Raw genomic sequence first — 26,632 nt, 5'->3', positions numbered from 1 at the left:
AGCGTCTTCTATACAGACAACATTACAAACTTGTATGACTTCTCAGGAGTTCAATCTTTGTGCTTAGGAAAAATTTCAAGAAAAATAATCTTCAGTCTCAGCCCTTCATTCTCGGGAACCATCTCAGACTAACACCGATGGAAATCATTTTAGATCTGGCATTTGTTCAATTCTACTATTAGTGGCAATTAATTAAATGTTCCATATTGCTCTTTTTCATGTGACTGTCCATCAGTAAAGGTGGTGAAAAGGCCCATCTGCTAACCATCAGAAAGTGAAATATTGGGGTTGGCTATGTTAAAAAAAATGATGCTATAAAATGTAGGCACTGGCCATCTGGGTGGCAGGAGTTTTGTTCCTGTCAACTGCAAGGGAACAAACTGCATATGGAATGTGTATTCATCCGCAGACATGAAAACAGAAAAACAACGATATGAGTCACTGCATGCGGCACATTACATACAAATATTTGGTTTTATGCTCAGGAGGAAAACTATTTAGCATTTCTAGATTTATCTTGGGTTATATCCCCCAAGAAAAACCCAAACTTAAAAAAAGCTAAAGGCGAAAACCCAACATAGACAAATGGATCCGTCAACACAAAGGTCCCCTTCATTTCTATTGGATCCATATTGACGCCTCCTCGCTATGGATAGAGCTTTTGGTATTCAAAAAGCCAATATATCAGTGTCCGTCTCCACCCCTTAAACAAGTGCATGCAATTTTTACTAGATATGAATATCCTTAAGCAGGGAATGCCAGGCTTAGTCAATTTTCCCCTTGGTTTAAGGAAAAAAGTCTTGCGCAAACACTTTTTCATCTAAGATTTGCCAAACCAAGTTCTCTTGATCTGCAATAAAAGGTTGAACCCCCCAAAAAGTACTGTGCACGGTGCCTGGTGATTGTAGTCAGGTGAACTACCCAGCATTCATAGCGATAGTAGGAACATGGCCGCTACCAGCCAGGAAAAACTTTTCAGGCTGTCAGCCTAGTCCGCCATCTTGGATTTAAGCTGCTAAACTAGTTTGATCTGCCAAAATTGGGGGATCAAATTGAACCTAGATCTGAACCGAGGTCATGGGTTAAACTGTGCTGGTGCAAATTTTTTCTACTTGATCCGAGATCAAAACTTTGGTGCAATGGGCACTTAAATAACAAAAAAAAGTACAGTGATACCTTGGGTTGCGAGTGCCTCAGCTTGCGATCTTTTTGACTTGCGAGCAGACTCTCTCCCAAATTTTTGCTCATAATTTAAGGGCAAAAACTCAGGTTACGAGCCTGCTTCCACATTGCAGCATTGCTTGTTTTTAATTGGGCCGCCGCTGCTGAAATCAATGGGAGAGCTTGCGATCCGGAACTGATTAATGGCTTTTCCGTTCATTTCAATTGGGGAAAACTGATTTGACTTACGAGTGTTTTGGGTGAAGAGCTTCGTCACGGAACGAATCAAACTCTTAACCCAAGGCACCACTGTACTTACCCTGGTCCCCGTCATCTTTACATGGACTATAACAGTCGATCAGCAGCCACAGTAGTGACAATGTAAACAGAAAATCCATCTCTACTTCCTTGAAGTGTTGCGAGGTGTTTTGAAGACAAAATTCGTCGCATTCCAAGAGGACATTGCATGTTGGCATGCATGATATCGGGCTATCTCGCACGTATGAAAACTATGTGCAAGAAAGACAGGGCAAGGCCTATTTTTTCTCGCACGTAGTAATATTGTGCGAGAAACATGGCCTTGAAAATGAAGCCATTGAAATTAATGCCTTCGTTTTGTCACATTTTGCAGGCACGACTTCCACACCTGCAAAAACTGGCAAAATCATAGTTTTCTGTTTAAGCCCGAACAGTAAGTATGGGAGCTTGCAGATATTTTCTTGAATATGTCCTCCTTCTAAGAGATGGTACTGTAGGGACCTGCAGGAGGATGAGGACCCTTGACATGGGCTTGTGGGCTTCCATATTTTGCCCAAAATATTAACTAATACCTCGTATTTATTGCTATTTTCACTTTAAATAATGGGAGGGGGGCACATGCCTCCCAGCTGACCAACCCATCCACGCAGCAGCAGAGAAATACTCAGTTTGGCATCCATTGCTGGAATTGCACTGAGCATGTGCCGATGTGTGGATCACGTGGGCGGGGACTGATGCCATGCCATCACCGCGGTCCTGATCCTCGTTCATAGCACAAAAACTCACGCAAATACGCCTGTGTGAAGGAGCCCTTACTTTGTATTACTTTGAATAGAATGCATTTGGATATCTTTGCTCCAGGTTTTTCTTCTTTCTTGCTGCATGAACTTTGGCGCGAGCGTTCAGCGTGTGTCATTACAGTAAATATTTGCTTTGAAATGGATATTTATTTACAGACGGCTTCTTCATCTGCCTGACAGCTTCCTTTGGCGTTACTGCGGACGGACGCTGACCAGTGTCAATAGTAGAGCTGACATGTGCGCTGGCTGGAACTAATACTCTGGAGAACGCTGCTGCATCACGTACAGCCGGGCCGGGAAGAGATAAAAGCCTTTATAGGTTTGTCACCAATCATGCTTGCTTGCCTTTATACAATAGAGAAGCAAGATGCCTGCTGATTTATACTGTGCTGGAAAGGAGACTTTCGGGGGTTCATCAACCGCGGCTCATTATTACGTTACACAGTGGAGAAATAGATTGTAGAATCTAAAGGCCCTTTTACACGTAACGATTATCATTCAAAAAATTGTTCAGACGGGCAAAAAATGAACGGTAAATCGTTGGCTCGCTCACTGATTGTTTGGTTTAAATACTAATCATTCAGGCATTTTCATTCACATATACAGCGAATGAGAACGACTGAATGATTTTTCGTTATAACGAGTCAATGATGTATCTGCTGTATAAACAAGTTGCATGAGCGAACAAGTGGATATCATTCGCACGTTCGCTATAACAATATATAATTTGGAGTAAGCAGATCCCATGGCAAGCAAGTAGTCTGATTGTGCAGCAGTGCTGCATCCTATACTGGGCTGAAGGCTTCTTCATATGGGTGTAATTTTATCCCGTTATGCGGACGTGATTTTCACAGAATGAAATGGAACCACTGATTTGAATGGTAGTGGTATTCTCGCCCGTTAATAGAACGGGTGAGAAAAGATAGGACTTGCCCTATATCCAGTAATAACTACGTGCGGGAAAGATTGGGCATGACCTATCTTCACGCTGTTTTATTCAGGCCTCATTCACACGAGCGTGAAATTCGAACTTACCAACGCAAAAAAACTGCAGTAACTGTGCGAAAAATAGCATGAATGGACGATTTTCCCAAATCAATCCACGAGCGTAATTAGCAGTGAAATTGCCCATTCACACAATCCGGAGCTGAATGTCGCTGAAAACGAGCGCTGCAGCTCTGAGAGGGGAGAGAGAGATGAAGAAAAGCCCCGGGGCAACCTCCAGGACTTACTTTTATCTCAGCTGGGCTGGATATCCCTGCGTCGGCGATGTTGGGCTTCGGCTGCAGGGGAGAATAAGGAAATCCCACGCTGCTGGGGTTTTTCTTTTTCTCCCCTGCAGGCAAACTCCGACATCACACTGCTGGGGATTTCCTTTTTCTCCTCGGCTGAGATGAAGGGAAGCTCCACAGAGAAGGGTCTTTCCCCTGGGGCTTTCCTTCACCTCTATCTCTTCCCAATGCAGGGAGAGAGAGGTTCCCCTGCAGAGGAATTCCTTCTCTCCCTGCTATGGGGAATTCCTCGACAGCTGAACTGCACATTTTAAATGTCTCGCTGTAGACTCCTGTTAGTCCCCTCAGCCCCGCAGGGACTAACAGTATCTAACAGCGGGACATTTAAAATGTGCTTCTGTGTTCAGTGGCGTGGCAGCACTCGCTCCCCCTTATCTTCCTTCATCTGCTTTCCGATTGTTTAGAAGTTTAAACTATCAGAATGTTTAGCTAATTTTCCTCCCCATCCCCATTGTTATCCTGCTCCCATAGGAGTCTATGAAAACTCCTGCACCTTGCGTGCCAAAGATAGGTCAGGTCCGATCTTTTAACGCAGCAGGAAATTTCAGTTACGTGAGTCCTATTATTTGAAGTTTTTTTTATTGCGATTAAAACTCTCCGATCTGAACATTTCATAGGAATCCATTGGTTTTATCAGCCACAATTTTTTGCGCAGTTAATACGGCATGCATTTCACGCTCGTGTGAATTAGGCCTCACACTCGCATGCACTAGCACGGAGTTTGAATACCTTGAGAAGAAAAAAAAATTAGTGCGCAACTATGCTCTGTAGCAGCGAGCGTAGTTGCGAATACGGCCATGTGAAGAAGCCTTTAGGGCTCATTCACACGGAGACCTACACGCGCAAAAAACATGCGTGTCAAAAACATGCAGCTGTTAGAACCAATAATTTCCCATGGGAACGTTCAGATGTTTTTTGCACGTCTAAAATCCCTTAATCTGAACGTTCCCATAAGAAACCATTGGCTCTAATAGCCACAGGTTTTTTACGTGTGTGATTTTTTTGCCTAAAAGGGCCCTTCATTGCAGTATGAACTAACTTATCCTTGTTCTGATTGGATATCTTGACGGAGGAGGGACAAGAGTGATATATACATGAAGTGGTAGGTGCAGCCAACCTAGGAAATGTTTAGCCCATGGATAGATCTGTGCAGCACGGAACTGTTGGGACCAGAAACTGAGAATAAGGGCTCTTTCACACGAGCGTATGCGTTTTTACGTTTGCTCATACACGCTGTTAATTTGCATGAATGGACGATTTTCCATGACCAAGTCCCGAGCTTAATTAGCGCTTTCTCATCCATTCACACGGCCGGGTGTGACGCATTAGCGAAAAAATATGACGCAACCCCGAAATCCATTGCACAGAATAAATCCTCAGAATGACTTCAAAAGCCTAAATAGAGGCACCTGTAAGTTTTTCCCTGCGTTGGATGCTGCTGGACTCCCTCCCTTTTTTTCCAGCTCTCGTAGGAGTCTATGGCAGCTCCTATATCGGTCGAAAGAACCAGAACTATCTTTTCTGGCAGCGTTTAATAGCAGTTGACGTTTTCGGTCACGTATGTTCTAAATCGCCCATGTGAACGAATGCATTGGAATCCAATTCCTCAGATGGTCACATTTTTCGGCCGGGTGTGAAAACGCAGCTACATAGCCGCGTAAAAACGCTCATATGAATACAGCGTAAGGCGCAACCCTTTGATGAATATGCACACACACAAATATTGTCAGATTAACTTCTCTGCTTTTATTGCTAATACAAGTTTAGGCCTCTTTCACACGGTGTGTGTTTTCACGTTCAGCCGTACGTGTTAAAAAAAAAATAAATACATTTTTTTTAAATCGCATGAATGAAGAATAGCCGCGATCAAATCCCGATCTTTATTGGTTTTTTTACATGGCTAAAAATCGCTCATCTGAAGAAATACATTGCAATCCAACGCTTCAGATGGTCGGGATTTTGGCCTGATTTTTTACGCCGCTAAACAGCGGTGTATATACGGTCTTGTGAGTACGTCTTAAAAAAAAAGTGTTGCAAAGCAATGCAACACTTAGGCTGAGTGTCCACGGGCGGGACGGACTACTGAGCGATATTCCGCCGCGGGGGAGCACTAATGTCACTGTGATTTTCTGTGTGATTTTCCATGATAAACCTATCTAAATGATAGGTTCATTGCGCCAGCGGAAAATCGCAAGTGATTTTCCACTCGCGTACATTGGGCTGAACTTTCCACAGTTATCCAATGGAAAGCGTGTTATGCGTGCTCCGCATGCGATTTATCACCGCATATCGCCCATGGACAGCCAGCCTTATTCTTCAGTAGTACAAGGGACACACTATACATAACATAGGGATGTAGGGGAAGACATGAACTGAAGTACAGATAGTGAGAAGGTAATAATGGAGACAACAAAAGATGAGAAAATAGTAACAAAAAGCAGCAAATGTAAAAAAAAAAGGTTGACAATTAAAAAAACCACTGAATTCAAGTATTGGTAGACACAGGTAAAGAGAAGGGTGAGAAATTATAAATAGGGCATCGTAGTGATATTTCCCAATAATATTTAATAATGATAATAACAGAACAAATAGTATCGATTGGGTCCACATGGGGGCTGATTTACAGATCAGATCAGCAGACCTATCTTTTCACACACCGTAAGTTCTATTTTTGAGGGCGCCATTTTTGACGCGCCTGAAAATCGCTCATGTAAATGAATATATTGGAATCCAATGCTTCAGATGGTCGCGATTTTTGCAAACTGCTACAAAAGCTGCGTATATCCGCTCGTGTGAATAAGGCTTAAGGTGTATTAAAGGGGTTGTCTTGCGAAATCAAGTGGGGTTATACACTTCTGTATGGCCATATTAATGCACTTTGTAATATACATCATGCATTAAATATGAGCCATACAGAAGTTATTCACTTACCTGCTCCGTTAATTTCGGTGTCTTCTTGCTTTTTTAGATGCGCTAGCGCTGTGCGGTCTTCTCCCTTCGGCTCCTGATTGGCTGGAATCGGCACGTGATGGGGCGGAGCTACGCGATGATGCGTACAAGGGGGTGGAGCCAAAACGCCGATGCTGCCGAGCAGAGCCGAAGGGAGAAGACCGGACTGCGCAAGCGCGTCTAAAAAAGCAAGAAGACACCGAAATTAGACGGAACCATGGCGACGGGGACGCTAGCAACGGAGCAGGTAAGTGAATAACTTCTGTATGGCTCATATTTAATGCACGATGTATATTACAAAGTGCATTAATATGGCCATACAGAAGTGTATAACCCCACTTGATTTCGCGAGACAACCCCTTTAAGGTATATTCACACATTTCTGCAATTGCCTCATAGTGTATATCCAAATGCGGTTGGCAGGTCTCCATGGACATGCTGCAAAACAATTGCATTCATATATATGGAACTGATTTTCAGTTGCAGAAGTTTCTGGAAAAAAAATCTGCAATGTGCGAATCTAGCTTTGTGCATGGGTACAAGCTCCAGGTGATAAGGAGCCATAGCACAGCACTCGTACAAGAGCGGCTTCAGACGAGAGTATGTGCAAACGTGCTCGCCTCGGCACAACGTATTTGCACAGTGAACAAGGTTGTTGTGCACACGTATCGGCGCATAGTACTATACTTTTTTGTGCATGCAGGACCTGTTCATATGCGTGCGCGACACCCCCTCACCCTGATTTTAAGGGCTAGTTAGCCTAATGAGGTCCAGATGTGGTCTATTTTTCGTAGAACTGCACAGCATATTCTGCATTTGCGCACCTCCCATAGACTTCTAATACGTAGAAAGATAGAGAAGGTACTATTTTTTGGCAAGCAACAGAAATCAATAACAAGAACGAACCCATTGACATCAATGGGTTCTATCTTCTGCGTATTACATGCTAATTCCACAAGCGCAATGCGTGGCGCAAATCCGTCTGTATAACGCCACCCTTAGTATGTGCCGCCCTAATGTGTCTCCGGTCTCCTATGAAGATGCACTATATGTTTTTTTTCTGCTGGATTAACATAGAAGCTGACAGATGAAGACATCTTTGAGTTTGTCCCTTCTCTGAACTGGCAGTAAATTGGGGACAGCAACCAAACCTTATATACATAGTACTGGCCTAGAGAACTGATTTATGGTGCCTTTTCATCACTTGGAAATGACGGCAGTACGTAATATACTCTGGTAAGAGACAGTTATTACACGGTATCCTGAAACTGATTGGCACAAGTAATTATGCAAAACCTAATGAAGCCGCCTAACCCAAACACCAAATTACCAGTAATTATACAATTACACTACATTTCTGTGTAATTATCAAGTCTTTCAGGTCACAAATCAATGTCATTGCACCTCCTGCACTTCTCTGCGGGCGCCTGGCAAAAAAAAGGCTGCAACGTGGCGCAGGGACGTCAGGAGGTGAGTATTTTTTAATGGGAGGGGAGAAGTAAAGTCTCTTGTATTATAGTGGGGGGGGATTGTAGCAATTTGTTTTATTCAGGGGACACAGTGTGGCTAATCTTTTATTTATTGCATGTGAGTTTGAAAGAAAAAGCGGGAAGATAGGTCCTAAAAACTACAGCGAGAAAGATAGGGCAAGTCCCAGCGAGAATCCCGCTGGTGAAAACGAAACCATTGAAATCATTCCATGGCCACAAAACATGACAACACCACGACCATCCGAGGAAGCCCTAAGGGTAATGTAGTGAGTGTGAGCGGGTCTGTATGTATTCATAATGCGTAGTGATGAGTGAACTTTTGAAAAGTTCGGTTCCGCCAGTGGAATTTTGTAAAAATGTTGAGTTTGGTCCAAATTAGTTCGAAACGAAACTTCACCGATATCCCTAAAATTGGTGAAGTACGTAACACTCTCCAGAGCTATAGAAGGTCTGTATAATATTCTTAGGTCACCTAGAAGTTTATCTAAATACTTGTGAGCTGTTCTTCAAGCAGGGTTAGTGAGGAAGAACGAAGAAGAAAGAAGAATTATTCTAGTAGGGTTGGCCAAGACACCCCCCCCGAGGTTTGGGTTCATGCTGAACCAAACTTTTAGCAACTTCAACTGAAAACAGGGTTAGACTGTTCTGCTTGCTCAACACTAAGGCCACTCTCACATACAGCGTCTGTAAAATGCTGCGATTTTGATCACAGCGTTTTACTATAATTTTTATCAGCGTTTTCGAATGCAGGTTACTGTGTTTGAGAGCATTTTTTAAGCACCCCATCATTCTGATGAGCTGTGTTATAAAGCGTGAAAATGTTCCAAAATAGAGCAGATAGCGCTTGAAAATCACAGCATTTTCTAACGTTCGAGTGCAGGTCTGAGAGGCCCCATTAAAATGGGAGTGTTGTACCGAGTTAAAAAGCTCTTGTGGGAGAGTGGCCTAATAGTACGGTAAACTAGCCTGGGAGGGGAAGTGGCACACATCTAGATTAGGCTGGTTTCACAACTGCCTTTGAATCTCTGGCCAGAGGTTCTGTTACCGATGTGGCTCAGAATACCAGAAGAAAAAGCGCCGCATACAGTGCTTTTTCTTCCGTTCAAAACCCAGCCATCTGGGTGCAAAGCGGACAGACCCCATAATAGTTTCTGAATGGAAACCGTTCTACTGCGGTGATTCCCCTTTCCTGCTTCCCGAACTGAATGCCCGCTGTAGAACGTTTCGAGTTGAAGTTGCTAAAAGTTTTGCTTAGCACGAACCCGAACCTCGGGCGGCTTATTCTTCCATTCAAAACCCGGCCAGCTGGGCAGAAAGCGGACAGACCCCATTATAGTCTCCGGAACCGTTCTACTGTGGGGATTCCCCTTTTCTGCTCCCCAAACGGAGCACGAAGGGGAAATCCCCAGTGTAGGTGTGAAACCACCCTTATTTATAGGAAATGAATTACATACAATCATATATGCAGGATTTACATTCCACATTAATATTCATTGTACTAGGAATATTGTAATTATTTTAATTGGCTTTAGATACAGGAATAATATCCTGCAGCTGGCTGCACTGTGGGGGCTACAAACATATCACTTTGTCATCCATCGAGTGACCTGCCGCTAAAAAATTTGACTCCGACCCGTCTGACGATCCTCACTGGTGATGGCAGTCATTTTTATAATAAGGCAATATTTGGAAATGGCTAGTGCCTATACCTTGGCAAACCTAATAATACATTCTGCATACAAGGATCTCTAAAATGAGCCACGAAAGAAGTTTCACAGTTTAGGAATATGTTCTTGAAAATACAAGATTAGATCAGTTTCATTGGAACCTCCGTTGCAGATCCGTCACGAAATGCCGGAAGAAAAAGTGCTGCATGTGGTGCATTTTCTTCCGGCAAAAAGTCAGGCAGCGAGCAGAAAGTCAACGGACCCCAATATAGTCAGTGGGGTCCGACCAGCGCTCTTCGGTTCCACCATAAGACCAAGGGATTCCCCTTTCCAACTCCCTGAATGCAGAGGGAAACCGGACCCCGACGCAGATGTGAAACCCCCCTGAACCAGTGAATACTGTATTTATAAAAGTTGACGTTTTTGGTTAAACTAGAGGACATGAACAATGTAATCAGCTATTGTTTTTGCTTACTAACAACAGTAAGAACATTTTCCATGTGACAATAATAGATTGTGTACAGTATGAGGAAGCGTTGTGGTTACATGACTATATACTGCGGTTTAGCAATGTTTGCAAAATTTAAAGGGGCAGTTCACTATTTTAGATAAACACATTGAAGAGAGTAAATGATCACAATTCATTATATTGCCTAAATGCAGTGTTATACAGGGAGTCTGCGCAGGGCGTTATATGGGCACATAGGGTAGTGTTCAGTACTGTAGTGGCTCGACTTAAAGGGGGTCTGTACAGTTATGATTGGTTGTATAAAATATATGTCATCAGTGCTTTAAGAGCCGGCATTTTAGACCTTCCTAGTGTGAAGCACCCAGCCATCGTCCCATCTAAAGGTACCCCAAACTGACAACTATTTTGCCCTATGCAATATATTATTCACTCACAAGGATTTAGACCGGTCTCGCATGAGTGTATGCATATTTGCGTCGTGATTTTGTTGCATACTTGTATGTACAACAGATTTTTTACTGTACTTTCTGTACGCACAAGTCATGTGCAATTGCATGTACAAAAAACCCCACACGGATGCTCTCAGCCACGGAAATTGCCAATTAGTTTAATAAGTTCAAAATATGTTCTTTTCCAATACAAATGCGCAGAAAAATAGTTCATGCTGCGTTTTTGTCTCGCTATACGCACGCAAAACACACACAAATGAATGTGTTCTATTTTCTGTGTATTGTGCACAAAAATTTTTGCACGCATTTTGAAATAGGCCTTTGTCACAGGAGCGTTTGCATATTAGTGTGTGCATTTATACCGCGTTTTTGCGCATCACGCATTTACTTGCGCAACAGTGTTTTTTTACTGTAATTTGTGTGCACAAGTCATGTACAATTGCACACGCAAAAAGCACTCACATATGTTCTCAGCCATTGAAATGGCCAATTAGTTTAATGAGTTCAAAATGTGTTCTTTTTCTGCTCAAATGTGCAAAGAAATAGAACATACTGCAGTTTTTTGGTGCAACGCAATTACGCATGCAAAATACACGCTTGTGAACAAGCCCAATGAAATCAATGGGTTTTATTTTCTGCGTATTGCACGCTCAAAATGTTTGTGTGCAAATACATTCGCGTGACACAGGCCTGATCTCAGAATAGCCCTCATTTATTACAACAGTCTTACAGATGAAAATAGGCCTTTTTGGCCCTAGCAACCAATCACACTGCAGCTTTCAGTTCACCAGGTCAGTATATGAGATGTAAGCTAAACTCTGATTGGTTGCTACAGCCAACAAGGCCTAATATTGTAATATAAGCGACAGGTTTTCTGCGGTCATAGATAATATTGTACTCATTTTGCATTATATGTGAAATTACTCTGAGACGGATATAAGAAGCGAAAGACATATGGAAGCCATTAGCGCAGCGCTGCCCTCTGTGTCTCCTAACAAGGCACGCTGCTCGGCTACTGTTACTAAAGAGAAACAGAAAGCAGCTGAAATGTTGGAAAGTGAAAAGGATCCGTCACTGCTCCTCCTGAGCTGTCTTACAGACACTTGAAGACATTAAAGAGTAACTATCAAGGACTTTGGTGGGGAGGAGTGTCATGTCTCCTTAAGGAGAGCACCCAAAACGTGTGGGAAGACACCTAGGGGGTGAGTGGGTCAGGGGATGGTATTGTCTCTCCCCAAAGACAGCACCCAGAAGGGGTGTGGGGACACCTAGAACGTGAGTGAGGAGACGTATGAGGCCATGCTAGATCCTCTGGGTAATTTATGCAAAAAGGGACCTTTCACACATTACGGAATGTTCTGCAACATTGTTGTGGAATACAAGCTCCTGGGGAATATTCAGCACTAAAATTGCGGAATTCAAGGACGCCATATTCTGCAACGCTCTTGCGGAATACAGTGATACCATGGGTTGTGAGTGCCTCAGCTTGTGAGCTTTTTGATTTGCAAGCAGGCTCTCTCCTGAATTTTTGCTCTAATTTAAGAGCAAAAACTCGGGTTACAAGCCTGCTTTTGCATTGCAGCATTGCTTTCAATGGGGCCGCCACTGCTGAAAGTAATTGGTCTTCCTGCAACAAGTGCAGTGATTTTCGAGGAAGGGCTTTAAATATAAGCCCTTACCTGAAAATCATCCCTAGCTGTTAAAATAAAAAAAATATATATTCACTTGTCGGATGCTGCCAGGGCTCGGGAGTGTCTAGCCGCTGCTTGTTCACCCTGCAATGCTCTAAAGCTTTTCAGCAGGCAAGGATTGGTCACAGCGCTCAGCCAATCACAGGCAGCGCTCTGCCATTCATTGAATTTAAGACAAATTCTGTATTTGCCCTCCGGAGACAAATACTGCACACCGGATATTCTGCTGTGGAAAAATTGGTAGCAAATCCACCACACGATCCCTGTCAAAATTGGATTTGACGGGAATTTTATGTGGATCCATAGCAGATTTCATCCCTTGAATTGAATTGAATTTAAGGGCTGAAATCTGCTGTGGATTCACACCAAAAACCGCATTAATCTCCACATCAAACTGCGCCAAATTGGGTGCAGATTTGTTGCTGATTTTTCTACTGTGAAAAATCAGCTGCAAATTCTCTACGTGACATTATATCCCTAGAAGAAGGCAAACTAGGCATTTTTAGCTCCTTTATTTCCTAAAGGTCTGCTTGAGAAAATGATTTCCAATAATAACCTAAATTTACCATTGACCCCTTCACTCATCTAGACCACCAGGGAATTTACAATTAATCATAAACTGCCAAGAATTTTGAAATTATAAAGAAAAACTGTCCAAGGCCTCATGTCCATGGGGGGATCAGATTCCACATGTGGGAGCCCGCACCAGAATCCAACCCTGCCCGCTGCTGGCAACCGCACGTACTTGTCTGGGTCTTCTTTTTTCTGTACTGCCGATGAGTGCGAAAGTGCCGGCCGGCGCACATACGCAGCACAAATTTGTTTCCTTTTAAACTCTGGCTTTCCCGTGGAATCCGTAGACCATCTACAATGTAATTGTGGACGGGCCACAGATAAGAAGGCTTCCATTGACTTCAATGAAAGCCATCCGTGCGGGAACCGCACTGAAATTGAGCATGCTGCGATTTCATTTCCGGACCAAAAGATCCGCAAAACATATCCGTATGCTTTAATCCAGGTGCAGATGCCCATGCTTCCTTGTGGGTGGCTAAAATTGCAGATTTTCCGTGCGAGTCACCCACATAGATTCCGTAAAACAAATCCGCCCGTGGACATTGGGCCTAAAACTGGCAACTGGAGAGGGTGGGGGGGGGGGTTACTTTGTATCATGCTCAGGGCCCAAATTTTTACAAAACTAGCCCTGCTCCCCAGTGTATTACTTTTCACTTAGCAATTCTATAATCCAAGATAAACATAGGCTTTAAAAGGACCTGCCATGTCCTCATGTCGGCGAGGCTGGCTACATAGGTTTGCAGCTGCAGCTCTGCTGACTCTCTTTTTGGTTTGACTGTGTATCTGTCAGATGAGTGGTCTCCAGTGCTCATTGTCAATCAAGTCTGATATCATCCAGTGACAGTGATCAGCGAGGACCGCCCACTTGACACATTCACAGCTCTGGGAACTTAAACTAAGAAGAGCATTTACCGGCAAAAGAGAAGGGGAGGAGGAAAAAGAGAGCTTTTGTTGGAGTGAGCGGGGACTTGGCTTCAAAGTTTTGTAGCCAGACCCACTGACACGAGGACAAGCCAGATGATAGGGGAGAGCAAAAAGAGTGGAGCTGTCCCAGCGGAGATGCAGTAGGAGAGAATTTATCCTCAGCCTAGTTGGGTATCTTGAAGGTGGAATGACAAGAGCAATACATGCATGAAGTAGTGGGTGCAGCCAACCTAAGAAACGTTCAACCCTTGGGTAGACGTGTGTAGCACGAGGGACAGGTAAGTAGCCTTTGTTTTATTGCTTTACCCTTTTGACTCTGATTGCGAAAAGTTCATTCTAACCGGACAACTCCTTTAATCCTTATTATTTCCTCCTAGGGTGAGGCTTCTGCTTCTGCATGCACTTTGACCACAAACTATTCTATCTTCAGCACATTCTCTGAGGTCAGATATGAATTCCACCATGGTGCTTGTGGTTATCGTAGTTTCCTAGAACAAATTGAATCGGCAGATTTCAAATAACTTACTTTCACAGTATATTAATATAGATATGTTCATGATCATAGAAATGTGACAAATCTATTCTACTGGTATAACATAGAGCAGGAGAAGTTGGTTGATAGACCGAAAGACTCGTGGGAAAAATTTCAGTCTAACCTGACATTTTTTAATTCAAGACTGAGCTCATCTCTAAATAAATAAGACTGTGAGGCAGTCCTACTTAATGATTGACATATTTCCCTGTCCAATGGGCCACAAGAAAATCCTGAAAAATGTCAGACGAATATTTGCCTAAGACCGGGCTCACACGACTGTACGGTAATATGCTGCATTAATTAACATGGATTTGTTCATTCTCCCAATATGCCTGTTTAAGTAAATATTTGTATTCCCCATTATGTCTTTTGGAAATGTATTACTAAATTGACAATTTGGTATTGCTATTTTCCTTGTCTCCAAGGCATTGTGTACAAGTGGCTGGTGAAACCCAACGAACAACACCTCCTCTGCTCATGCCTCCATTAAAGCAACCTTCCATCCAAGGACCAGAGGAGGCAAGGGATATATCTACAGTTGTTCTTCTCTGTCATCCCTCCAATCTGCCGGTTCTGTTTTCTGCAATTCATGGTGGTCGATGCAATCTTCAGACTACCTAATACTCACGGTGCATTGGCTAGAGCTGTTCACATGATCAGTACTGGCCAATCAATGACCAGTGCATTAGGTAGTTGGACAAAAATGAAGAACTAGTGGATCAGAGGGACAGCAGAGAAGAATGACTGCAGGTATGAGTAATAAAGCCCCTTCCCTTTCTGTCCCAGGACCGAATTTTCTCCTGAAACCGGAGGGTTTTAGGAACATAAAAAACAAAAACAAACCTGTGTGCCATATGCTGGATCCGTTATATGAAGGGCACCAACGGCAATGACAATCCATTTACTATGACAGGTTGCATCAAGTTTCTGACATTTTACTATGAAAAGAGCGCAACATCTTTTCTGCCATTTATGATTGAAACCTCAGACGGAGCCTCAAAACGGAGGTGCGAACAAAACCTAAAAGGTGACCAAATATATACAGCACTAAAATACAAAAAAACTACCAAGGTTGAGCAAGGTCTAGAAGTAAAGCAGCAGATCCAATGTGTTATTTTTAACATTAATGGATATCTGACTAAACAGATTTCTCCAATTACACATTCTGTAGGATGACTCCGCTGAAAGTGCTGAAAATATTTCCTTAATTAAAATCATTATGCCGGTTACCACTCCTTACTGGAATAGCTCCCGATACTTAAAATAGAGCTGCTACACTAAATTGTCAGTTGACAGATTTAATCAGGACGCTTGCTGTCATTTGGCAGGCAAACTGTAAATATCTGAAATGCCTGATGATCATCATCTATACCCAGTGAACCACTTTTCTTCACACCACTGTCAGTTTCCATAGTGCAGGATTTGTTATGGAGCACCAAATAGTCCCAACATGTCTGCCAAGTGACAAAAACAGCCATAGCTACAGCTGGCTATAAATGCACAGAACTCTTGGCTATATGACCGATAGCTAGAGTTCATGTCCATGAGCTATAAGGTTGCAAAGGTTCCAATCGTACCCGGGCTCTGGAGCCTGAATGGGAGACGCTGTTTGCACTGTATGTCTAGGAATGTCAAGCTACTTCTCTGTTCATAACAATAATGTGTGTCTGTATTATCAAAATGATCGATCAATCAAATAATTTAATGACCTGTAACGTTTAACGGCAAAGTTACTATTAAAGTGGTTTTTCAAGATTAAACTATTGCTGATTTTGAAGAGCTTTAGTCGATTGGCCCGGGTCCGCCACTCGGGATTCCTGCCAATCAGCCAACTGAAGAGGCCTCAGTACTCAGGTGAGCACTCAGCCTCTTACCAGGTATGTGATAATACATTCATCAGGTATATGGTCTGAGAGCAGGTCAGACCCATTCAAGTGAGTGGAACCAAGGTGCAATACCAGGCACAGCCACTCTACAATGTACGGCCTGGTATGGACTGAAATGGCAGTGGTGTTCATCCGATCAGCTGATCAGTGGGGATTTCAAGCAGCGGACCCAAACTAATCAAGTACTGATGACCTATCTTGAGGATAAGTCATCATTAGTGTAATCCGGAAAACCACTTTGAGGCTTGAACTGGTTTTGCTGTCAAATCATGGTACACTTCAATATGCTCCTAGACCTCAGAGTTTTCCTTGAGGAAAACGTTAAAAGCCACCTTGCAATCATTGCAAATATGGTCACAGCCACTACACTTGAATTTGTATGAAATCAGTTGGAAACCAACTTCCATAATACTTCGAATGACATCAGAGGCATCAATAATTACAGTAGAAGGCCTAATGCACCCCTATATTAGTCCTATTACAACTCCATAGAAAACAGAGCTGTAATACAGCAGTGTACTTTAGCCATAATGAAGCCATAGCAGTGCGATTGTCTGGCTCTTATTTTTACTTGCCCTTCCTATGATTCTATGAAGCATCGAAACATTGCAGCAGTGCCCCGTTGATAAAATGTTTTCAGTGCAACAGAAGCATCTCCATCATTAGCAATTGTCCAGAAAGGATACAAAGAGCCTCTCTCACTCTGGAGGACAGGGCCTGCTGTCCATTGCAGCTTGTGTCAAAATAAGGAATATCCTACTGCGCTCGTGCATAGATGGATGGGAATATACTTACTCGGGAGAGGGGAGAAAATCAGCCCAACGGTCCCAGGGTAGATATCTCCCCCATCTGAATCCAGGAAAACTTTGTATAGATATGGTGGGATGTGTGTGTGTCCTAGCCTGGGTGTGTGGGTTCTTTGGGGGCAGAGAGGGCCCAGATCCAAAGAACACTGGGCCGCCCCTTGTTGAGGTGATGTCCCTACTTAGGTAGGTCTTTGGTCATCTTCGTTTGTAGAAGATAGAGTGGTGTTAATCGGTGGTTATTTCACCTCGTGTTTCCTATCCTGGTAACGTTTGTGCGGGCCCTTTGCTCACTAGCCCACACGAATGTAACAACTTGCTCCAGTTTGTTGATGCCTTTTTTTAAATTGGGGTGCCCAGAACTGGACACAGTATTCCAGATGAAGCCTGACCAATGGAATAATTACCTCACATGATCTAGACTCTATGCTTCTCATAAAACATCCCAGAATTGTGTTTGCCTTTTTTGTGCTGCATTACACTGTTGACTCATGTGCAGTCTGTGATCTATTAGTATACCCAAGTCTTATTCCCATGTGCTGCTGCTTAGTCCAATACTTCCAATTGTGTATGTGTTTTTTTATTTGTCTTGATCAGATGTAGGACTTTGCATTTCTCCCTGTTAAATACCATTCTGTTAGTCGTTGCCCACTGTTCAAGCTTTTCTAGATCTCTTTGAATACTCTCTATCTCTTCCCTAGTGTTAGCTATCCCTCCTAGCTTTGTGTCATCGGCAAATTTGATCAGTTTCCCATCAATTCCCTCCTCCAGATCATTTATAAAAATGTTGAACAATGGGCCTAGGACAGAGCCTTGTGGTATCCCACTTGATACATTCTTCCACTTGGATGTGCAGCCATTTATGGCCTCTCTTTGAGTACAATCACTCAGCTAGTTGTGAATCCACCTAACAGTTGCCTTGTCAATCTCATATTTGGTCATTTTTTCAATAAGTATGGTATGAGATACTTTGTCAAATGCTTTACTAAAGTCAAGATATACTATATCCACTGCATTACCCTGATCAACCCAGTTGATGATTCTGTCATAGAAGGAAATTAGATTTGCTTGGCATGACTCGTTGCTGTGCATTTAGATCTGGCCTTCCAAATGTGTAATGCACTCACATCTGATACAACAGTATGCACCCTCGAACTAGGGTTGCCACCCGGCCGGTATTTTGCCCGCCAGGCCGGGGATGGTATTTTTTTTTTTACTGGTCATATTACAGGCCAGTATTTTTGAATACCAGCCTCAACCACACATCTGACACCGAGGCTGGTATTCTCGGTGATTCCCAACCGGGGTGCCGCAGCTCCCCGCTGGTAATCACACTGGAGGCGGGATTTAATACTCAATATTCCCCAACTCTAGCAAAGATAATGCTCTGATTGGCTAGCCAGCGCCGGCGTTAGCCAATTAAAAGCTGGCGCTGAGTTAACCAATCACAACCATTCAATGATGTAATTGAATGGCTGTGATTGGTTAACCCAGCGATGGCTTTCATTGGCTGATGTCAGCACTGGCTAGCCAATCAGAGCATTATCTTTGCTGGAGGTGGGGAATTCAAGCCCCGCTTCCAGAAAGAAATGCTCTGCCGGTACAGAGGATATCACGGCAGCCTGCAGGAGTGACGGGGACCCTCAAGCACACTGGAAACCCGGCGGTAGGGGAGTATTGGTGTTTGCTTTTTTAGGTGTAGTGTAGTTGGGGGTTATTTTTGTGTACATTTTTTCCCAGAATTTTGGGTGGAAAGTAGGGGGTGTGTCTTACAGTATATGGGTTGGGAAAAATATTACTACCAAGGGGGTTACTACTATTGCTGAGGGGGGGTTACTATTATTGCTGATGGTGGGGTTACTACTATTGCTGTGGGGGGTTAATATTCCTGAGGGGAGTTACTATTATTGTGGGGTTAATATTACTGTGGGGGTTGCTATTTCTACTGGGGCCACTGTGGGGATCGCCATTTCAACTGGGGCCATTAGGTCAAGTGATGCAGCAGCCAGCGAGGCTGCAATAACTAGAGGTGCCCGGAGGTCAAATAATAATCTGTAATAACCCACGTCCCCAAGTCACACCCCTTTTTTTTACCATGGCCAGTATTTTTTCGTGACAAAGGTGGCAACCCCTTCCTCGAATGGCTGTTCAAAGACTGCATACATGGAATGAGATGTACAATGAAACGGCATTGTCAATCATGGAACACATTCTAAATGGGTATGATACAAATAAAAATCAATTAATCCAGTAATTTATGCAAATAAAATATAAAGGTAAAAAGATATATGACTTCTTTCTAAAATCACCTGCTTTTAAGTCACACACACTTAAAACAACCCCACTTAAAATCAAGCACACATCCCCACACTCCAACAGTCGCTCTGTTCTTTGGTTTAAATAGCTATCAGCAATTAATTCTCTGTTTGGATACACTCCTGTGTATTTGGAGCACTTACACAATAGTTTTATCGCTTTCATGCAATATCTGCAGCCTGGAAGTGCAAGCCTGAAAGGAACAGGATATTAATGTAATGGCACCGTGTTATGCTCCTCCTACCCTGTAGGGGCACTGCAGGTTAATTGATATCATGTTCAGATAACTACTGATCATCTGTTGCCCAAGAAGTATCATTTCCTGTGATCAGCTTATCTTAATGAGACCCTGATAGCATAAATGGATTGTCCAAACACGTAACACTTTTAACCCCCGCAAAATTCACAATGTTTGAAACTGCAGTTTATGTTCTGCATCAATCATTTGTAAATTCTTTAGCACTAAGCTTAATGTTCTTCATCATTCACACTCGCTGACTAATGTCCCTTTAGCTACATGAGTAAGATTTTCCTGCCATGACCTCAGAAGTTATGAGTGACCTCCTATTAAGGACAAGACCCATTTACTGTAGACAGGGCACTGAAAGAGTAGTATACAAATCCATTAGGATTAACTGAGGAAAAGGGAAGAAGTGGACAATATAAAACACAAATCCACTGAAGGCACTTCAGTCAGTTTTGCCCTCTGCCCAGGAATCACAAATTCTATTTAGCCGATTTTCCCTAAAATCATTAACATCAGGTTTAAAGTAAAATTTCTTTTGGGTAAATTCCAACATTTTTATGAGCTGAGAAAAACTTGGCTAAAGAAATAAGTCAGTAACAACCATTCTGTGGAGCCGGGAGGAAAAGGGGCTGCATTCTTAGAAAATCTATTCATATTCATTCATACATTAAGTAGTATATTGGCAGGGGTACATAGGCATGTGGCGGTGTTACCCAGCACCAGAGGAGGGCCCATTATAATCTTTACCCCCTCACTTCTAACAACCCTGGACAAGGGGCACTGGTGCTTGCCCCATCTACTTTTCATGGTCCTTTTCCGCATTCTTGTCTGTAGGATCAATGCAAAACGGATCCCTGCATAGCTTCTCATCACCCATTACCATAAGAGATGCAGCCAACCTGGTCCGACTTCTTCAAGGCCCCCCAAAGCAGCTGCATAACCTTTTTTGCGCCACTTTTACTATGTGTTTTACATCCTTTAACACACTGACTTTGCTGCATCTGACAAAGGAGCGTACCTTTGTAAAGAAAAAAAAAGGGGTCATTGGCTAAATTACACCAAAAATTGTGGCAAATTGGTCATATATACCCCCAAATGGTACCAAAAATATCTACAGTTCATCACGCAAAAAAACAAAGATTCGTACTTGGAAAAATAAAAACGTTTTGGGCCTTTGAATGCAGCAATGCCAAAAATTAATTGTTTTCTAAAAGGGGTTTTATTGGGCAAAAGTAGAAAAACCTAAAAGAATAAAATATTGGTATCATAATCAGAAAAAAGTTATCATGTCATTTAGGATGAGCAGCCGCTGTGGAGGTAGGACACAGCTGGAGGTCCCGGTTCTGACAGACAGGGGGCAAGCCATAGCTTGGGCCCCTTCAGGAACCCCCTCCTCCTAAAAAAAAAAGAATAAAACAAAGGCCGCTCTCACGCATTCCGCTTTTTACAGCTTTTAGTGCGTCGATCAGTGTGGCTAAATGCTGTAAAATGCCTCCATTGATTTCAATGTGGTCTCTGAGGCTAGCGTTCGAACACGGCGTTTCTATGGCCTCGTTTTTCGAGCGGCGTCTGTTCTATTTTCAGCATTTAAGCATTTTTAAACGAGATACGACGCCCATAGAAATCAATTGGGAGAGCTGTCAACGCATCGAAAACACAGTAGAATGCTGCGTACAGCGCTCGATGCCACCGGGAAGGAAAGTGAATGTGATGACGTTATTGTCTTTCTTTGCCTGCGTTATTACTGAGCGCTGTAACAACGTGAGCAAGCACTCAACACTAGACGCTGTACAAAGCAGCTCTGCCCTAGTAAAAACGCAGCGTCTACAAACACAGCGTGAGAGTGGCCTATGGCAGAATTGACGTGTTCTTTCACCGTGCCCTACCCTAAAAATTAATAAAAAGTTATACAATATATTATATGTACCCCAAAATGGCACCAATAGAAACTACAGCTCACTCCCGAAAAAAACAAGCACTGGCACGGCTATGACAACAGGAATATAAAAAAGTAATGACTTTTGAAAAGTGGAGATGAAAATCTGCAAAAGTCAATTCGTCCTAAAATGGTTTTTCCAAGTGGCCGAGCATGTTATTAAATAACAAAATAAGCAGTATTTACCCCCCTGGGAAGCAATGGAGCAACGCTGTTGAATCTCCTACCGTCAGTGCTGGCCAGAAGTCAAGTGATCGCTGCAGCCAATCAGAGGCGGCAGTAACACCTCCCATTCTCCTGGCATCAGCACTCAACATCCTAGTTGCTATGATGTCAGGAGTTTGGAATGAGATGCTGCAACATCTGATTGGCTGCAGCAGTCACCTGATTTCCGTCCAGCACTGACAGCAAGAGATTCACTGGAGCCGCTACGCTGCTCCCTGAGGCTAAAGAGAGGCAAGTACTGTTTCACTAACATGGCCGGCCACTTAAAAAAAAAAAAAAAATTATACTAGGACAACCTCGTTAAATACCAAACTAAGCCATATCCTTAAAGGGTTAATACATATTATTAGGTTATATAAGACCGAAAGCAGATAAACTATGGTTCAAAGGCTGGAACTTTGAGTCCTAATATTTCTAACCAGTGCTACAAAGGAACAGGACCTAAATATGATTGGCTTCCAGCAGACTACTGTAATGTTGTGACGTCTGCCTGCACGATGCTGTCATCTGCCAGATATCCGGGAGCTGCCTCACACCCCTGCCTGTCCACTCTGTAGAGGAGCGACTGGTTATTTTCACATCTGATCCTATCGTGCTCTCCCTGAGAGGCGATGACAGAGAAATATGGAAACTCCCTGCGTCATACCAATTATTACGTGCTCTTCTGAGACAAACAAGTAATAATCGGGAAATATGGCCAACTCATTGTCAGCCTGAAATAATCATTTCTTATGCAAATGGTCGGCTTAGATTATTGTGTCTTTAAAAAAGGAATCAATCAAAATCTATCTATCTCATATCTATCTAATATCTATTCATCTATCTCCAATATCTATCTATCTATCTATCTATCTATCTATCTATCTATCTATCTATCTATCGCATATCTCTTTATCTATCTCTTATCTATCAATCTATCTCATATCTATCACTTATCTATCTATCTATTTCATATCTATCTATCTCATATCTCTTTATCTATTTATCTCATATCTAGATATCTATTTATCTCATATCTAGATATCTATCTATCTCATATCTATCTATCTATCTCATATCTATCGATCTATCTCATATCTATCGATCTATCTCATATCTATCGATCGATCTCATATCTATCGATCGATCTATCTCATATCTATCTATCTCATATCTATCTATCTCATATCTATCTATCTCATATCTATCGATCTATCTCATATCTATCTATCTCATATCTATCGATCTATCTCATACCTATCGATCTATCTCATACCTATCTATCTCATACCTATCTATCTCATACCTATCTATCTCATATCGATCTATCTCATATCGATCTATCTCATATCGATCTCTCTATCTCATATCCATCTCTCTATCTCATATCCATCTCTCTATCTCATATCCATCTCTCTATCTCATATCCATCTATCTATCTCATATCCATCTATCTATCTCATATCCATCTATCTATCTCATATCCATCTATCTATCTATCTATCTATCTATCTATCTATCTATCTATCTATCTATCTATCTATCTATCTATCTATCTCATATCTATTTATCTATCTATCTCATATCTATCTATCTATCTATCTCATATCTATCTATCTTATATCTATCTATCTCATATCCATCTCTCTATCTCATATCCATCTCTCTATCTCATATCCATCTCTCTATCTATCCCAACTCCAGTCCTCAAGGACCCCCAACCGGTCATGCTTTCAGGATTTCCTCAGTATTGCACAGGTGATGTTATTATTGTCGGTGCTTCAGACATTACCACAGGTGTTCTTACTGTAGGATATCCTGAAAACATGACCTGTTGGGGGTGCCTGAGGACTGGAGTTGGGAAACCGTTATCTATCTCATATACATCTATCTAACTATTTATACATTTTGCCGACATCATGTTTTATTCACCATACGACGAACTTACCTGATTTCAGAAGTACAATCATCACCACAGGCACTATAAGAACAATGGCAGCAGCGATGATAATAATCACCATTACTTGAGTCTGCAATAAGAAAACATAAAATCAGCAAAGAATCCGTGCAAAGCAAAACTAAAAACCGAAGGATTCCACAATCTGCCGTTCACTAATGTGATACAATTACTGCCAGAAAACTTTGATTCATGTTAACAATTAAAAAAAAAAATCGGAGAAAAGACAATTAATTGAAAATAGTCAAATACCAACAATAGTAAAGAAGCCGGTTCATTACGAAATGTTGCAGAACTCACCTTCATTGTTACTGGAAATAGAGGAAACTGAGCGACTGCTGCTACGAGAATTGCTTCTGAATGGTTGTGAAGTGCCAACGTGCAGGAAGTTTTACTTATGAATCAGAATTCCTCCAAAACACTGCAGATTTTGCTCAGTACTTTTAAACATTTGGCAACCTTTGGAGATTTAAAAAAAAAAAAACAGAATTGAAAACAGATTTTATGGGCGTATTTTGCTTTTGGTAAGAACAGTGGGTGGCTCCAGCCGAGATCCAAACCTCTGTGTTCTGGAGAAGTCGAGCTAAACTTCCCGTCCATCTATGACTCAACAATTTCATATAGAAAAATGTGCAAATAGGTAAAATCTGTCTTACTGTACAACTTCTAAAGTTACTTCAAAAGGTAATTGAGTAATCCTAGAAAGAGCAACAGGCAGCAGTTTAGTGGAAAAGGTTTGTGTCTGCTTCTTTTTATGATTCATGTCATAGGATACTGCAAAGTAATGAGCACAGAATGCACAGCGGATAGTTAAGGTCACATAACATATGGAAGGTAGATGTATATACAGGCACTTGGCTTCCTATATTCTTGTGGGGGTCTGTTAGGCCAGTGCATTAACTAAGTGTTGAGCAGAATTACACCAGAATGTAATATCTTAGACTATACTACTGCACTGACATCTGATCTCATCTTTCTTCTTTCTCATCTACAACTATGTTTCATTGAACGTTGCATCACCACAAGATCCGGCATTCAGTATCCCTTAAGGGCTTAGTGAGACGGGCGTTTTTAGCCGCGATTTGCGCATGCGTCTGGCGATTTTATAAAACCATTGCTTTGCAATGGTATCGGACATATGAGCGCTTTTTATGCGCTCATCCGATAAATTATAGAACAGAAATCGCAGATCGCACCTATCTGCGATCTGCGATTCCTGTTCTCTTCTGTATATGCACTCAATGGGGCCGGCGGCAGCAGCGCCGACCCCATTGAGAACATATAGTAGACAAATCATTCTTCTCTGCCCCAGCTGTAACAGCTGTGGCAGAGAAGAACGATGTTTGCCCATTGAATTCAATGGAGCCGGCAATACAGCAGGTTCCACTGAAAGCAATGGGCTGCCGGCGTGTGCGGGATGAATTGTCGGGAAGGGCTTAAATATATAAGCCCTTCCCTGCAATTCATCCTAAAATGTGTTAAAATTAAAAAAAATTGTATACTCACCTTTCCGCTGCAGCCGGAGTTCTGCCGCGGCCGCTGTCAGTTCTCCTGAACTGCTTCTCGGCACTATTCAGCCGGCAGGGCTTTAAAATCCCCGGCTGCTGAATGATCTGCCTCTGATTGGTCACAGCCTGACCAATCAGAGAGAGGCAGGTTTCACTCACACACCCATTCATGAATTCATGAATGGGTGAGTGACTGCTGCCTCTCATTGGCTCAGCGGGACCAATCAGGGGCAGCTCCCGCTGAGCCAATGAGAGGCAGCAGTCACTCACCCATTCATGAATTCATGAATGGGTGTGTGAGTGAAACCGGCCTCTGATTGGTCAGGCTGTGACCAATCAGAGGCAGATCATTCAGCAGGCAGGGATTTTAAAGCCCCGCCGGCTGAATAGTGCCAAGAAGCAGTTCAGGAGAACTGACAGCGGCCGCGGCAGAACTCCGGCTGCAGCGGAAAGGTGAGTATACATTTTTTTTTTAATTTTAACACATTTTGGGATGAATTGCAGGGAAGGGCTTATATATTTAAGCCCTTCCCGACAATTCATCCCGGGCTCGCCCGCAGCACATTGCTTTCAATGGAGCTGGCTGTATTGCCGGCTCCATTGAATGCAATGCGCTGGACAGCTCCGGCCCGTTTCTAATGAAACGCAGCTAGGAGCAGATTTTCGGGCGATTTTTCAGCCGATTTTTCGGCGCCGGTCACGCGATTTGCGCATGCGCATCCGTCATGCGATGCGCAAATCGCGTGAAAAAACGCCCGTGTGACTAAGGCCTAAGGGTGCGGATTTGGATGCGTTTTTTTTTATGTGTATCAGTTTTCACATTTTCAATTGAAGGTTGGAATACTGTGTCCAGTTCTGGGCACCCCAATTTAAAAAAAGGCATAGACAAACTGGAGGAAGTTCAGAGAAGAGTTACCAAGATGGTGAGCGGTCTGCAAATCGTGTCCTATGAAGAACGGTTAAAAGAGCTGGGAATGTTTAGCTTGCAAAAAAGAAGGCTGAGAGGAGATTTAATAGCAGTCTACAAATATCTGAAGGGCTGTCACAGTGCAGAGGGATCAGCCCTATTCTCATTTGTACAAGGAAAGACTAGAAGCAATGGGATGAAACTGAAAGGGAGGAGACACAGATTGGATATTAGACAGTGAGGGTGATCAATGAGTGAACAGGTTGCCACGGGAGGTGGTGAGTTCGCCTTCAATGGAAGTCTTCAAACAAAGGCTGGACAAATATCTGTCTGGGATGATTTAATGATCCTGCATTGAGCACCCGGTTGCACCCGATGACCCTGAAGGTCCCTTCCAACTCTACCATTCTATGTTTTTATGAAATCTGCTGCAGATCCACATCATAAACTGTTTCAAAATTTGCACTGATCGCACGGGGTTTGATGTATTTTATGTCCCAGTTTTGGTGCAGATTTTTTGCTATGGAAAATCTCCACCATTTTTCACTATGTGTGAAAACTCCTCTGTCTCCTGCTCTGACCATAACCGTCTGGCCAGCAACCAGCGCAT

General features: G+C 42.7%; 1 protein-coding gene across 1 annotated transcript in view; it reads right to left on the bottom strand.

The window, feature by feature from the left end:
• Positions 1 to 24,011, bottom strand: part of LOC136576562 (prolyl endopeptidase FAP-like) — a 134,765-nt gene extending 110,754 nt beyond the window's left edge. The window contains exons 1-2 of the mRNA XM_066575935.1: positions 23,908 to 24,011; positions 23,599 to 23,680 (exon numbers count right to left, since the gene is read on the bottom strand). Of these exons, the coding sequence (XP_066432032.1) occupies positions 23,599 to 23,680; positions 23,908 to 23,913 (88 nt within the window). The 5' untranslated portion in view covers positions 23,914 to 24,011. The remainder of the gene's footprint in view (positions 1 to 23,598; positions 23,681 to 23,907) is intronic.
• Positions 24,012 to 26,632: the final 2,621 nt, after the last annotated feature.

Source organism: Eleutherodactylus coqui, chromosome 8, assembly GCF_035609145.1.
Source record: "Eleutherodactylus coqui strain aEleCoq1 chromosome 8, aEleCoq1.hap1, whole genome shotgun sequence".
In the NCBI taxonomy this organism is placed as follows: Eukaryota; Metazoa; Chordata; class Amphibia; order Anura; family Eleutherodactylidae; genus Eleutherodactylus; species Eleutherodactylus coqui.
Note: the sequence above shows the minus strand (reverse complement) of the source record. Positions and strands in the feature narration are given on the sequence as shown.